General features: G+C 50.1%; 1 protein-coding gene across 3 annotated transcripts; it reads left to right on the plus strand.

Moving 5' to 3' along the window:
* Positions 1-435: 435 nt before the first annotated feature.
* Positions 436-14,988, plus strand: LOC150014846 (cytochrome P450 4B1). 3 transcript variants are annotated; one of them, XM_090269406.1, is made up of 12 exons: positions 436-657; positions 8,346-8,487; positions 8,670-8,714; positions 9,124-9,251; positions 10,054-10,178; positions 10,478-10,629; positions 10,782-10,888; positions 11,660-11,850; positions 13,020-13,153; positions 13,928-13,992; positions 14,094-14,176; positions 14,596-14,988. In XM_090269406.1, the coding sequence occupies exons 1-12, from the start codon at positions 478-480 to the stop codon at positions 14,777-14,779; spliced, it is 1,536 nt and encodes a 511-aa protein (XP_090125532.1). In that variant the 5' UTR covers positions 436-477; the 3' UTR covers positions 14,780-14,988. The 3 variants fall into 3 exon arrangements, with proteins under 3 accessions (XP_090125532.1, XP_090125531.1, XP_090125530.1); XM_090269404.1 differs by lacking the exons at positions 436-657; positions 14,596-14,988 and adding exons at positions 6,566-7,076; positions 7,326-7,509 and having other exon boundaries at positions 12,971-13,153; positions 14,094-14,156; XM_090269405.1 differs by lacking the exon at positions 14,596-14,988 and having other exon boundaries at positions 12,971-13,153; positions 14,094-14,156.
* The last annotated feature ends 844 nt before the right edge of the window (positions 14,989-15,832 follow it).

Here is a 15,832-nt window from a genome sequence, read left to right on the forward strand (position 1 = left end):
CCTTCCAGTGGCCCATATTGAAAGGGAAAGTGGAAGGCACAGGTAAGCTGAGCCTCAGTTTCATTATCTGGAAAATGGGCACCTATGGCCTCCTCTGTGGGTTAAATGAGACAGTGTGTAGAAACCTCCTGAAACATCAAGGTGCTTATATGAAAAGGCAGTTGTTATGCCTGTGATTATACCAATAATCGCCTTCTGTTGGCTCCTGCAAGGAACCAAGGCACAATAGCCATTGTGTGATTTCTTTGAGGGCCACCACATGGTTTCTCTCTAGCTGATTTGAGACTAGTCATCCAGGCTGTCTCCTCTGTTGTCTGTGACTTTTGGGGCTACTCTCTCCGCCTTATGAAGCTCCACCCACTCCGGGCTGCTGCTGCTGGTGGTTTGGCAGGGGCAGGTTCTGGCAAGGTGCCAGGGTCTAGAGTATAAGGGAACCTGAAGGCAGCAGGAGGAGCCTGGGTGACTGCAACTGCAGCCATGGGGCCTGTCTTGCTCTCCCTGAGCCTCTTCCGCCTGGGCCTGTGGGCTTCTGGACTGATCTTGGTCTTAGGCCTCGTCAAGTTCATTCGTCTGCTGATGCGGAGGCAGTTTTTGGCCAGGGCTATGGACAGCTTCCCAGGGCCCCCCACCCACTGGCTCTTTGGACATGCCCTGGAGGTATGTGGGCAGTGAGAGGAGGGAGGGGTGGAGAAAGAAAATGGCCTGTTTTTCTTCAGAGAATCTAGACTCCTGTGGGCCAAGGAAGGAGACCCTACTAGAGCAGGGAAATGATATCCAGAAGCCATGGTTTCCAATCAGCCTTGTCACCAGATCTTCCCCTCAATTTTGCCTTGTGCGCTTGCCTGGGTGGGGGCACTTTAAAGTTGGGGCCCAAGCAGTCCACAGACTCCTTCACATTGTTTTGAGGTCCAAGTTTCAGGCAAAGCTCTGCTAAGGGCTTGGTGATAGCATCGGGCAAAGACCCAGGAAAGTCTGATAAAATTAGGCAATCTTGTTTAAAGTTGAACCAGTGTCCTCTATGTTCTGTGCCATGTAAAGATTTCAATTTTAAGGCAGAAAATTAAAGTGAAGGCAGAGATGAGTACTGTCACCTGAAGACCTCCTAGGCCATCTAAGCTGTTGGTGTCCCAAAGGTGGGGTTCTCTTGGCCATGACTATGGGCTGGCTCAGGAGTTGTGGCATCTTCCTGGGTTCAGGTCCTGAATTGCTCTCCCCAGTTACCTTAGAATGGGGAGACCACCCTAACTCTCACTGTCAGAAACACCTCTTAGCTCTCCACCTTCATTGGGATCTAGACCAGAGTTTTTTGAACACAGGACCAAGAACACCTGCATAGGAATCAATTGGGAGAAGTAGATTCATTGGCCCTCAGTCCCTGAGATCCTAATTAGCATATTGCAAGTAGGAGCCTGAATTTAAAAATGTCCATGAGTGTTTTGCTCTGCAGCCAGGTTTGGGAGCCCAGGTGTAGATGCCAGAGATTAAGGCTCAGAGAGAGGCATAATTACCTCTTCTACCTCCTGAGTATCTTCCCTGATTCACAGTCTGGGGAATTGCTTCTCCACCATGATTGATGCTAGAAATGAACTTGACCTTCCAATGAGGGTTGCCCACACTTATTCTTGCCCCCACATAAATCTCTCTCAGGATGGCCTAGTAATTTATGTGTACCTTGGTGACACCCAGAAAAGGAAAGAATGCATAGACCCAGGTCCTGCTCTCAAGAAGCTTACTGTCTAGAGGGGAAAACTGTCACCCAGGCCAGGTGGGGTACCTAACCAGGAGTTTGCATCAGCCTCATGCCTGTGTCTCTCAGCACTTGTCTCCTTGGGGTGTCATTTTCTGTCTGTTAGTTCATTTTCCCCATTAGAACATGATTCCTAGAGGACAGGGATCTGGTCTGATTCATCCCTCAAAATCTAGCACAAAGCCTGGCTTAGAGTAGGCATCACTGAATGAACCAACAGTGGATGTCAGAGAGTAGGGAGGGGTATCAGTAGAGGAGAGAGAGTGGTGGAGAAGACAAGTGGAGGAACAGGGAGGGGTTTGGGGGAGGCTTTGCTAAGTACAGAAGGAAGTCATGGAAAGGGTGAGGTCTGATCCTAATGGTATGAGAGGCATTTGGGAGATCTTCAATCTTTATTATCTCCCAGCGTCTCCACTTCCTCTTGCCTTTATTGAAGCTGGGTTTGCTAGGACAGGAATTTGCTCCCCTACCCTGATATCAGAGTTGGCTATCTCTTCTCCCCAAATTACTACCCTCCCTATGACCCACTTTGAGAGTATGTAGAAGGCCTGGAACATGGCTTAGTTCTGGCTTCTTGGTTCTAACACAAGTACAAGAAGGGTCTTGGCACCAGGAAGAGCAGGGAGGGGTGAATGCTCTCTGGCACTACTAAGGTTTCCAGGGAAACCGTGGCAGGCTCAACAGCTCTGCATTCCTCTAGGGCTTGGCACCTCTGCTCTGGCTGGATTAATGCCTGAACTTGAGAAATAGAAAGGAGAGAGAAGGGATTATTTTTCCTAAGGTGAAGAGGAGAAATCAAGGCTCAGAAAGGGCAAGGAATTTGTCTATGTCCATGTAGTAGCTCAGGGACTGAGTTGAGGCTGGACCCAGGACTCCTGCCTTTTCATTCTGGATATAATCAGATGTTAAAAAGTGACTGCAGCTCTGGTTCAGTTAGTTGGAGCATTATCTTGAACACCAAGGAGTATTGTAGGTTTGATTCCTGGAAAGGGCACATACTCAGATTGTGGGTTCAATCCCCCAGTTTGTGCACATATAGGAGGCAACTAATTGATGTCTCTCTCTCTCACATTGATACTCCGTTCTCTCTCCCTTTCTCTCTCTCTAAAAATCCATAAAGTTATCCTTGGGTGAGGATAAAAAAAAGTGATTCCTAGGCCAAGTGATAATGAGAGTAGGAAAGAAGAACTTTGGTGGAAGGAAGGGCCTGGGGCCAGAGGATACTGTCCATCAGAATTAAATTCTCCCTTCTTGGTCTTCAGTGCAGTCTAGAGGTCCATAAGCATCTACCTGTCATCCTCCTTAACTCTCAGAACGTGTCCCCTTGAGGCGGGCTTATGTCCTATTCTTCTAGGGTCCTGCCCATTCAACTCAGGGGCCCAGGGAGGCTTTGCATATAATGGGTGCTCAGCCATTTTATTGGCCTGAGTTTAGGGCTGCTGGGAGAGACCCACAAATCTGACCTGTGTGTCGGGGTTGGGAGAGGAATGCTAGCTCCCAGCCCAGGAAAGACCATCTGTTGATACTGCATGGAGTTGTTAGGCCTCTCCTCACCTGGGCCCAGAGGAGAAGGGCATGAAAGTGAAGGGGTGATATCAGGCCATGTTCTCAGGGCAAAAGTACTGGGGACCAAAGACCTGAGGGGACAGGCAATACTTAAGCACCTGCCAGGTCCAGGAAGATGGTGACCACCCCACTCACCCCAGCATCCCATTTGACTTCTGGGCCCAGGAATGGGGTACTGCATGTTGCAATTTTCTATGGTGGGCATAGATGTGCAGAGAGATCAGTCTGCCTGTGGGCAGAGGAAAAGGCAGTTAATGAGTTGTGTAATTTAGAGGAGCTGTATGGAAGCCATGTGACCCCCCCCTCCAAGACAAAGGACACCCCAGGGTTTCAAATGGGGCTGCAACTCCAGTAGTGGGGCCAGGTGTTGAGAGCTGCCCTCACTCCTACAAGGTTCCTGAGGCAATCAAGGGCATGTAGGAGAAAGCTGGGCACAGGGAAGCAGGGGCTGGTTCAAAGTGTGGCCGTGGTCAGCATGAGGTCAGGGTCTCCTGTCCTGGGTGGGGATGCTGCTGAGGGGCACACTCATGGCTGATGAGGGAGTGGAGCTGAGATGAACCAGGTCAGCCTGGGGCTTCTTCTACCCTTGAGATCTTGTGAGGCTGTGACTCAAGCCTCTCCCTGCCCCTTTCCAGTTGGGCTTCCTGGACTTGGAGGAATGGAGAGAAGGCGGGCAGTCATGGTGATCAGAAAGTAAGCTGGCAAGGAAAACCCAGGAGGTCAGATGGAAAAAGAAGAGAGACTCAGGATGGGCACTTCTAGGAAAGCCAGCTAGGAAGGAGGAAGAAAAGGGGTCAGGGACAGCAGAAGTTCCCTCTTACTGGTAGATGGAAACCAGGTTCATGACTTGTGTAGTGAAAATCATTTGACATTGTGTGCAGCAGGGCAGTGAAAACACATACAACTGCCCCACCACGCCCCCGGGTTGAACTCAGGATGGTAAGTTGGGAGGCAGTGAGTGAGAAGACCTATGGGGAGATTACCTCATACTCTGCAGAGGGCCTGGGAGGAGAAGAGCCCCAGAGAAAGCAAAAGATGGGTGGCTGGGGACAAAGTAGCCCAGCATGGTGTCCAGGGCCCTTGGGGAAAGTAGCTTGGGTCAGACATTATCAGATGCTCAGTGCCCTTCATCCAGGCTATTTCCTGGAAGAGACATGGATTATTTAGAGGGTGGGCACCATGCCAGGAAACTTTACAAGAAGGAAAAGTGGGTCAGCCCTTGCACAGGCCTCAATATAATTTGCACAGCCTAGGATTGGGCAGTGCACCATTTATACAACTGAACAAAGCAGCCTTGGTAAACTTCAACGAGCAAAAGAGAATATGGGGTCTCACCTGAGTCAGAGCAGTACTAACCCACAAACAATGGGCAAGTCAGTTCACGTCTTTGAGCCTCAGTTTTCTCACCTGTACAATTGGAGTAATTATCCATTCTTCATGAGGCAATCTATGAATTCACCCACATAACACCTGACATATAGGGAATACTCAATATGTATCTGTTCCCTTACATATCCTATGTCAACTGGTGTGGCTCAGTTGGTTGGGCATCATCCTGCAAAGCGAAGGGTTGACAGCTCAATTCCCGGTCTGAGCACAAGCATGGGTTGTGGGCTGGTTCCTGGTTGGGGTTCGTTCAAGAGGCAACAAATAGATGTGTCTCCCTCACATTGATGCTTCTCTCTCTTTCTTTCTTTTTCCCTTCCTTCCCTTCTCTCCAACATAAATAAATCTAATATTAAAAAGAAAAAAGGGATAGAATGTAGAAACAGCAGCAAATACGGATTAGCCAGAGCAAGCAGATTAGAGCCGGCTGAGAAAAACAAATAAACATCTGCAATCAAACTGACTCCCCAAATTGAGCAAGACTTTGAGTTGGTTCCTCATGAGAATGACTATGTGTGGCCTGTGTTTACACTAGCTAGATGTTTTGTGTGCTCTCTCCCCTCCTTTCTTATCTTCCTTCTTATTCAGTCCATTCATTCCACACACACTTTATCAAGTACGTACTGTTCCAAAACCTGTGCTGAGCTCCACAGTGACCTAGAGGTGCCACAGGTGTGACCTGTGCACTTGAAACTCACAGCCTAGAGTGGAGTCAGGGGTCCTGGGGATAAATCCCACTTCTATTACTAACTAACCATGTGACAGGGCTTCCCAGATCATCTATAAAGTGAGAATTATGATAGTGTCTGTCTTGTAGGATTTTCTGAGGATTAAATGAAAGAATTTGTATATCAGGATTAGTGTAGTGTCCGACCATGTTAAATGCTAAATAAATGCCAATATTAACACTATTAATATTGTTGGTCATGGATGCAAACAATTATAACACAAAGCAGAGCGTGGGTACGGTACTAACAGTGCTGGAGAGGCCCAGAGGAGGCAGATGACAGCCAGTGGAGGACAGAGAGGGTCCTGGAGCAGGGCATTCAGCTGGATGTCGAGGAACAGGCAGTGCTCGGCTAGAGGGTGTATGTCGAGCAAGGGGTGGTATACGCAAAGGCCCAGACATGATGCCACACCCCAGGAGGCCATCTTAGTTTGAGACATTCAGAGACACAAGCTGCCATAGGCACAGTTAGCATCAGACATGTCTGAGGATAGGGGCAGCTTGCCAGCAATGGTGTTTCAGGCACTCCTCACAACATCCACATCCGCCATCAGTAATCCACCTGCTCCTAAGGGGCTGGCCAGGGCCAGGGAAATGCGAGCCACATTGGGGGGTGTGCATTCACCTTGTCTTAGAATCCCCAAGCCCCATGGACTCTCACTGACTATCCCAGGGTTCCTGCAAGGGCCATGCACTCACACTCAGGGAAGCCCAAATCATGTGTCCCCGTCTGGTATTTATCATTCACTTGCCAGTCCAGACATTATTTGCCAACCAAAGTTCATGTTTGTTACAGCTATGTTGCCTAGCAACACAGTTGACATCCTGCTGAGATCAAATGTCCAGGAAAACAGTGTTGGATAGTGTAAGTCAGGGTCAGCTTCCCATGTCACAGGGAACCAAGTTTGGTTAATCCTTTATATCTAAGTGAAAGTATCCTAGGGCATGTTCAGAGCACGTTCTTCAGTGTGGTTGGGAACATTTGGGATTAGGATGTGTCAGGCGATGCAGGGAGGAGGCTTGCAGGAAGATGTTGGGGAAAGGTAGGCTTGAGCGGGAGGGAGTTACTTGTTGATGGCTCACCTTGTGCAGAATCCAGCTCTAGAACCTTTCATGCCTATTTTATCCCTTAGGAGCCTTAAATGCCACATGACGTCACCTAATAACAAACAAGCCCTTCATGATTTCTCTAATGTCGACAATCTTGTCAGCAAGTATTATCATCCCCATTTGACTGATGAGGAGAGTAAGATTCAGAGGGCCTAAAGATCTTGCCCAAGTTCACACATCTAAAAAGCAGAAGAAATTTGTATTTAAAAAAAAAAGATCTGTCAAGCTCTGAAGATTGCTGGCCATGGAGTCAACTTTCCTGGTTCCCATTCCGCCTCCCTTACAAGCTGTGCGGTCCTTAGCAAGCAACCTCAGATCTCTACTTTAGGCTTCTCTTCCCTAGAAGAGGCTCATAGAGTTGTTTTAACCATTGGATGAAGTCAAGATGTAAGGTGCTTAAAAGATGTCCTTGCACACAGCAAGCACTTAATAAGGATTAGCTATACCTCCTCACAAAAGACGAAGCTCAGACTTTATTCTGCGATCCATGGGCAGGCCACTGAGGGGTCTGAAAGACCCTCTGAAAATAGGGAAAAATGGGTAAATACATAATGGTACATCCTTTTAGTGGAATACTATGTATTTATTTTTAAAAATATTGATGGATAATTAAATGTGCTAGTTTGAAAGAAGGACAAGATATGTTAATTTTTTTAAAAGGCAGGTTTGGAAAGGTATTTATTGTGTATTCTGTTTTTACATGAACATGTCTGGGTGCATAGATGTGGTTAGAAAAACTCCCAGAGGCCACGCACCACCCTCTGAATGATCTCTGCTACCTCATCTCAGGCCACCGTCCCACCATGAGGCAGCTCCTGGAAGACACCACACAGTTTCCCACCCCAGAGCCTCTGTACCTGCTGTTCCCTCGACCTGGAACACTTTCACACGACCAGCTCCTTATCATCCTTCGGGTTTCACCATAACTCTCATCCCCAACACGAGGCCATCTGGATCACTCTTATCCAAGCAGGTCCTCCCTGTTAGTCTCTCTTGTAGCACAGTATTTATTTCCTTCTTAGCACTTACTATGATCTCAATCATTTTACTTAACTGTTTATGTGTCTTACCAGTCTTCCCCATAGAATGAAAGGGCAGAGGCAGATTAAGGTTGGTAGAGGCCCTGGGTGCAGAAGGAAATATTGGGTCCCTTAAAAAAAAGAGAGAGACAGGGAAAATAAAAATATGATACATGTTAACCATATTTTATGCAGCATAGTAATGAAACCAAATTTGGTGTCATTAGCAAAAAGTGTAAAGTTGGGGTTTTGTGGGGCCCTTCAGAAGTTGGGGCCCAGGGCATGCGCCTGGTGTGCCTGCCATTAAATCCGCCTCTGTGAAAGGGCAGGACCATGGCTATCTCATTCCCTTGAGACATCTAGAAAAATGCCCTGCACATAGTAGGTCCTCAATAAAAATGTGTCAGATGGATGGAATCCAGGTGGTTTCTCTTTTACACAATAAGCTGGTATTATCTTTCTAATGAAAAGCTTTAATGCTGAAAAAAATCTCTTTTTGTCTGCTGAGTAGATAGAGGGTTGGTGGCAGGCACCAGAAGGCAGCAGGTTGGACAGTTTGGAGTTGCTGAGCTAATCCAGGTGCAAAATGTGATTGGCTTGGATATAAAGCAGTGGCTCTCTGGCTGGAGAGGGAACTGAGCCCAGAGGTGGATAGGACTGGCTAACTGCTGAGAAGGGGTGTAGGAGGAGGGAGGGTTGCTCCCAGGGCCTCTCTGGGCAGGCTGAGGGACTTAAGGTGTGGCTGGTAATGTTGGTTTCCTGAGTGGCCTGGCTTCTGTCACCCTTACAGTACCAGAAGACGGGAAGCCTGGACACGGTGGTATCCTGGGCCCACGAGTTCCCCTATGCCCACCCACTCTGGTTTGGACAGTTCCTTGGTTTCCTGAACATCTATGAGCCTGACTATGCCAAAGCTGTGTACAGCCGAGGGGGTGAGCATTCTCGGGAGAGGGTGGCACCTCCTGAGAGCAAAGGGCCCAGGGCACCAAGTGGGAAGGAGTCCTGGGCCTGCTCCCTGAGTCTGGGCAGCTGAGGTGCACATCCTATTTATCAGTAAGTCTGTTTTGGGAATCCCCGAATCCCAGCTTGACCCAAACTTCTCTGTCTCCTACAGACCCTAAGGCCCCAGATGTGTATGACTTTTTCCTCTCATGGATTGGTGAGTGTCACCCTCCCTGCCGTTGGGGTTGGGTGACAGGACCCATCCCTGTCCTGTCCCCATTCTGTCAGTTATCCAGGGAAAGGGGGTCCAGGTACCTTCTCCTGCTGAGTGTGCCCCCCACCCCCAGCCCGCACCACCCCTCCCTGCCCCCGCCGGCACAGGGAGGACAAGGGATCTGGGAAATATGTGAGTGTGAGGAAGAGCCTTTTGGGGGTGGGGACACTAGAGTTGATCCTAGGCGACATCACAGGTGGTGCTGGCCAGGGCTAGGGCTTGAGGAAAGGTATGGTCATGGGCCCAAGGACTAGGTAGAGTAGGTGGGGTGGGCCGGCTTGGCCTGAGGCTGCCAGAAATGGGGCAGAATGGTGCGCCCTGACTAACCCTCCCTCTCCCATCCCTTCTCCAGGGAAAGGCCTGCTGGTCCTCCAAGGGCCCAAGTGGTTCCAGCACCGCAAGCTGCTCACCCCTGGCTTCCATTATGATGTGCTGAAGCCCTATGTGATGGTGTTTGCCGAATCCACGAACGCCATGCTTGTGAGCTCCCTGTGCCAACCTCTTGGAGGCAGTGGCTGCTGGCCTGCCCCTCCCATCCCAGTTTTCCCTGGGGAAGGGCAGTGAGGAGCATCACTGAGGCCCTGAGGTTCGTCCTACCCGTAGCAGTGCCAAGCCTTGCTGTGTCTGACACCTGCTGCCTGCTGGGTGCGCACTAGGTGTGGAGCTCCAAGTGGCCAAGTATTCCTGGGCCTTGTCTGCCCCAGGAGACCCAGCCGTTTCTCACAGGCCAGCGGGCCTCAGTGGGGCCCAATAACGCTCCTCTTGGAACAGACTTGAGGGATGCCTATCTTTGGAAATACGAGGAAGGCCATTCATGTCTCAAACTATCTACCACAAATGTGTAAAAACAACGCTAGTGGCAATGCCTCCTTGAAAGGACTGCCAAGGGTGGAGGTCACGTTCAGCATCTCAGGACTGTATAATCCCCAGAGGTTATTCAGGGTAGTCTTTCCCCTTGGAGGACACTCCTCGTCCTGCCTTACTGCAGGCCTGACTTACACACACACTGTGCTGGGGAGCTCACCACCTCTTGGCCCTCTATCCCTTATATATAGGCTGCCCTGACAGGCAGAAAGTGCCTGTGTGTGCTGTGGAAGGCCTGCCTCCTGGTCCTGCTCTCTGAGCCTGAGCCCTGACTGCCCCCACCCCCACCTCCCTGCAGGACGGGAGGCCGGCCAGGGACTCAGTGCCCATCAGGGACAGTGGGCTGTCTGTCCTGGAGGGTCGGGGTGGGACATGCAGCCTGCTGGCCCTCTAGATTATTCACCCTCTCTGGGTCTAGGACAAGTGGGAGGAAAAGGCTCGTGAGCATAAGAGCTTTGACATCTTTGGCGATGTGGGTCTCATGGCACTGGACACACTCATGAAGTGCACCTTTGGCAAAGGACACAGCGGCCTGGGCCACAGGTCAGAGGGCACTTGGGGCTGACTATAGTCTCAGCCCAGGCCAGCTCAGAGGGGAGAGTTGGCAGGACTTCTGGGCCCTGGTGTGAGAGGAGACAGGATCTTGCCCTAGAGAACCCCTGCTTGTGGGAGTGGGGTTTGCCCACAGTGGGGAGACAGATTCTGGCTTTAGTGGGGATGCTTAATGTCAGGGAGGGGAAGGGAGGAAGTACTGACGTTAGGGCTGGATTTCTGGAATGAAGAAGTGGGGGGCTCTGCTGTGGGTCAGGGTCTGAGTGCCCCTCCCCCTCTGTCACCTTCAGGGACAGTAACTACTATCTGGCAGTCAAGGATCTCACTCTGCTGATGCAGCAGCGCCTTCAGTCCTTTCAGTACCATAATGACTTCATCTACTGGCTTACTCCTCATGGCCGCCGCTTCCTGCGGGCTTGCCAGGTGGCCCACGACCACACAGGTGGGCCTTTCCCATGTGACCTACCCACTGGAAATCTAGTTTCTAATGTTGCTTCTCTGGGCCCCTTGGGATCCTGCCCGTTGCAGGATTTCTCTTCCCCTGTGGGCAGAGGATGGGTCCCCAGGCAGTGACACTCTGTCCTCATGGCCCAGACCAAGTCATCAGGGAACGGAAGGCAGCCCTGCAAGACAAGAAAGAACAGGAGAAGATCCAGAACCGGAGGCACCTGGATTTCCTGGACATTCTTCTGGGGGCTCGGGTGAGTGCACAGTTGCTCACTTCCTCCTGAGAACTTGTTCCAGAGGGGCTTTCAGACGGTCCTCCTGGGACAGGGATCACTGGACAGCAGCAAGGGCGGTTAAGCACTTGCCATTTGTTTCCCTGGCTAACATGACCTGTTCCTTGTCCACAACACATTATAAGCAAAGGCTCAGAGGTGGGACGGTGCAGAGTGTGGCTGGCTGTGGCAATGGGGAGAGATGTAGTAGCAAGGATCCTGGGTAACATGCCAGAAAGCCCGAAGACCAATTCCAGATATATGAGACACTGAAGAATCTCAGCACCCTAAGTTTTTAGAATCTTAGACTTCATTTATTCATTCACCCACTCCATAAACTCACTGAGCCCTACCCTGGGTTAGTTCCTGTGTTAGGGGTGCAGAAGAGGAGAAAGACCTGGCATTGCCCTCCAGATGCTTACAGTCTATTGGAGAAGAGAGGAGATGACAGTTGACAAAGATCCCTTCTGTCAGGTGGCACTTTGTGTGTCCAATGAGCAGAATCAAGAGTCTAGGCTAGCTAAGATCACAGGTCACTTAGCCAGAGGGATCATGGGAGGCTTCCTGGAGTAGGAGGCATCCAAGCTGAGTTTACGATATCAGACAGGAATCTGGGGAAGGTCCTAGCCTGAAATCTGAAACAGGCCTTTCTCTATCTCCCTTGGACCTTCATTTGACTGATGCTGCTATGAATACTTCTTGGTTCCTACTGCAAATGCCTTGGCTTACTCCATTATGCCTACCCTAACCCAGGATGAAAGTGGGATCAAGCTGTCGGATGCAGACCTCCGGGCTGAGGTGGACACGTTCATGTTCGAAGGCCATGACACCACAACCAGTGGCATCTCCTGGTTTCTCTACTGCATGGCCTTATACCCGGAGCACCAGCATCGTTGTCGGGAGGAGGTCTGTCAGATCCTCGGGGACAGGGACTCCTTCCAGTGGTGAGTGAGGCTTGGGTGAGCCCAATCTGTCCTGCTCCAGGGAAGGGCAGTGCTTATGTATAGGGTGTCATTGCAGATGACACAGGACCATCCTGAGCTAGGTACCTGGCAGGAGTGCAGAAAATGCTCAGTTGGTGAAAGAAAGTTTAGATTCATTTAAGTGAGACATGCATAATTTCAGGGTCTAAGATTTGGAGATGAAGTCTTCATTACTTATTTTTGTGGGTTGGATGTTGGGAACTTTCCTGGGTGTCCAGCCTGGTGTCAGGTACTATTGGAAGTGTGGGTGGGAAGAGGAAGAGGAGCCAGTTTGCTGCCTTTGCAGTTCTTATTGAGACTAACACACATAACTAAAATGCTAGAGAAAACTGAAGAATGAGCAACCTGAAGTTGCAGGCAGAGAAATAAAAAGGGGTGGGGCTTAAGTAGCTTTTTAAGGAGGGGGACCTTGTGCAAAGGGAGAGAGAGCCAGGCATTCTAGGTTGCGTAACAATGTGAACAGGATTCGAGGCAGGGAGTTGAAATCTTTATTTAATCTTTGCTTCATTCTATCTAGAAATTGAAGCAACTTACAGGATATTTATTCAATAAAACAGTAAACCACAAAATAAAAATAAATATTGGGGGGAAGGAACTTAGAGGCTATGTAATAAGGTGTTGCTCACCTTATTATAGTTGGACCTCACATTTGGGTCTGAGCTTCCAAGTGGCAACTGAGGAAAGAGAAATTATATATATACCCGATCTTGCCATTGCTCATACATTTATTACTTCATTCAGCTATGACCATTAGCCTCTGTTCCTTTCCATTCCAGCTCCACAGGGGAAACCAAGCAGAACCTAAAGAACTGTCTCTTGTGGGCTTCTGTGGGGCTCTCAGAGACACAAGAGTGACTTGTCTTTGATGGCTGAATGCACTCACACTTCTAGGGTCCTGAGCTTTCCCTTCCTAGCAGTGAAGAAGAGGGAGGGATGGAGAAAAGTGGAGTCAGAACCCCTGCCTCTGAATGGCCACCCCATGTCTAGTCTGTTCTGAACTTGGAGCACTTGTGTTCTTCTGACCCTTGGATGTGTGATGGTGGTGAGGGGGAAGTTGGGACTGGAGCCTGTCTTCCTGCAGGACCATGTTGCTCCCCACCTTGGGAAAACGCTGGTTGTCTTACTGGCAGGGACGATTTGGCCAAGATGACATACTTGACCCTGTGCATCAAGGAGAGCCTCCGCCTCTACCCGCCTGTGCCTCAAGTGTACCGCCAGCTCAGCAAGCCTGTCACCTTTGTGGATGGCCGCTCTCTACCTGCAGGTGGGAGAGGGTGCATTTGGGGCTAGAACTGGAGTCCTTGAGGAATCTTCTCTGTCACTCTCTGTGCCTTTGGCCGAATCTTTGCACCAATGGCAAAGAACTCAGGCTTTGTGTTTGGCCTGGGTCCAACCCTGGCTCTATAACATGAGTAAATGCCTCCACCTCTAAGCTTCTTTTTCCTCTTCTGTAAAATTGGGGAGAGGAGAGGACCTGCCTGTCAAGGTTGTTGCCAGGATGAAGTCGTCAAGGCTGTCCTGTATCACCATGCAGGTTGTGGCCTGAACAACCTCAGGAGGCATCCTTCACACAGACGGTGAAGCTGTGCAGGGCCAACCTGTACAACTCCATGTGGGGGCTTCGTAAAGAGAGTTCAGCTCTGTATGTGGCACATGGTATGCCTGCAGTGGCTGGTAGCTGTCACTATTGATAGCATAATGTTGTGAATACCTTGCCTTGAGAGTCAGTTCATGGAAAGCAGAAAGTATGCAATGGTCCTTGAGTGTCCTGCCTTGTGGTGGGGTTGTGTTCAGTCCTTTTTTGTTCCATTCCACAAATGTCTTTGTTGGGTGCTTGCCCAGTGCTGGGCTAGAGGAAGTAAGTGTGATGATGATCAAAAGCACCTTGATGTGTTGAGGGTTGTCGTGGACCTTCTGTCTCTCACAGTACTGAGGCAGAATCCTCATTAGGCAGACACGATGGGATTCTGGCCCTGTGAGGAGGTGGGCCTGGCTGTCCCAGGACCACCTGGTCACCTGCCCTCTGCTCTTCCCACAGGCAGCCTGATTTCTCTGCACATCTATGCCCTCCATAGAAACAGTGCTGTGTGGCCTGACCCTGAGGTACTCTAGTCCTGGGCCCAGAGGTCAGATGGGGTGGGAGGCTGTGGGGAATCACCCTCCCTCTGGACCTGGCATGTATTTAAACAAGGTCTGTCCTTCAGGTCTTTGACCCCCTGCGCTTTTCCCCTGAGAATGTGGCTGGACGCCACCCCTTCGCCTTCATACCCTTCTCCGCTGGGCCCAGGTGAGGAGAGGCCCAACATTTCCAGGCCCCCAGGACTGGGGAGGTGAGGGTGGAGGATGTTGTGGGCGAGGCATCACTTTGGGGAGCTCTGTGATGAGGGGCACCATGCTGAGTTGCTGTGGTCCTAATACAGGGTGAGTTCCAAGGACTTTCTACTTGCCATTAGCACATTCATGCACCTAACATGTTGTGGGGTGGGTGAGTCATTGCAAGAGAGACCCCCAAGCCAAACACTCAGTGTGAATCTACTTAGTCTGGGACCCTGCCACATGCTCATGATCTGTTTCTTCAGCCCAGATTGATCACTCAATCAACCAGTTAGTCACCCAAAATAGTTATCGATTTTTATTGGCCAGGGAAAGCATTTCATCACTCCAGACACCCCATTGCCTGATGCTTCTTTGTGCTGCTCACTGCAGGAACTGCATCGGGCAGCAGTTTGCCATGAATGAGATGAAGGTGGTCACAGCCCTCTGCTTGCTCCGCTTTGAGTTCGCCCTGGACCCTTTGCGGCCACCCATCAAGCTGACCCAGCTGATCCTGCGCTCTGAGAATGGCATCCACCTTCACCTGAAGCCACTGCGCCCAGGCTCTGGGAAGTAGCTCTGCCAAGGGTCGGTCCCCAGACAGCCCAGGCTGTGGCCTCTCCCTGGGCACCGCTTCCTCCAGACTGGGTTGTGGAGCAGCTGTGGCTTTCTGTCCTTGGGAGGCTGATAATTAGAAGGGAAGTTGGTACCCGCCTAGACAGTCACCTCAAGGGTGGCACCTAGAAAACATGTCTTTCTATAAATACTTACTGTGCAAGTAGCCTACAGGTGACTCATTCATTCACTCAACATGTGGTGAGAACTTACTTGTTCCTAGACTCTTCCTTTTTTGTCTCCTAATAGGCAATCTTTCTAAAATCTGGCAGAAACTTACACTCTAGACTGGGTGATACAATGAATGCAATGGAAACTGTGCCTTGGGACTCTTGGTTATGACCAGGCACTCGCCCAGTCCACATAACAGAGGGATGGTTTTGGGGGCTTGCCCCTTCACTGAGATGGGTGTCTCTCTTTATGTTCATCTCTCTGTGTATGTGTGTTTGGAAAATAGCATAAGGAAAATTTGTTTAAAGCAAAAATGTACAGAGCAATACACTTCTAAAGCTTACACCCAAGTAACCACTGCGAAGGTGAAGGAATATGGACTATAATTTCACAAGTATAATATTTATTCTACCCTCTTCATAGGGGTCTCTGTGGCACATCTTCCATCGTCAATGTCTGTGTCCCAGTCACCCACTGCTCTGGGGAAGGTGACAGACATGGTGCTTGAGTCAGGCCTTAAGATAGTGTGAGGTATGATGTGCAAAGAAGGACTTTGGGAGGAACTCAGGCTAGACCTCATGATGAATCAGGGATCCTTCCCCAATAATTTCTGCAGCAGCTACCTGATGGCTACATACCCCTCTAGGGTTCAAGGTCTAAGTCTGTTAGTGAGCTCCAGTCCAGGAATGAGAAGGCATGGAGGGAGGGCACCTGACACTGGGGAAGGGGCAACAGAGGAGAATTCTAGCCCTAGGGTATGGGGATGTGTCTATGTTGCTCTGGGGGTGGACCATCTACAGAAACATCCTTCCGCTATTGATGCTTCCCCTCTCAGGAGAAGGCC

The sequence above is a fragment of the Furipterus horrens genome, unplaced genomic scaffold (assembly GCF_987537825.1).
Source record: "Furipterus horrens unplaced genomic scaffold, mFurHor1.1.pri manual_scaffold_3, whole genome shotgun sequence".
Lineage (NCBI taxonomy): Eukaryota > Metazoa > Chordata > Mammalia > Chiroptera > Furipteridae > Furipterus > Furipterus horrens.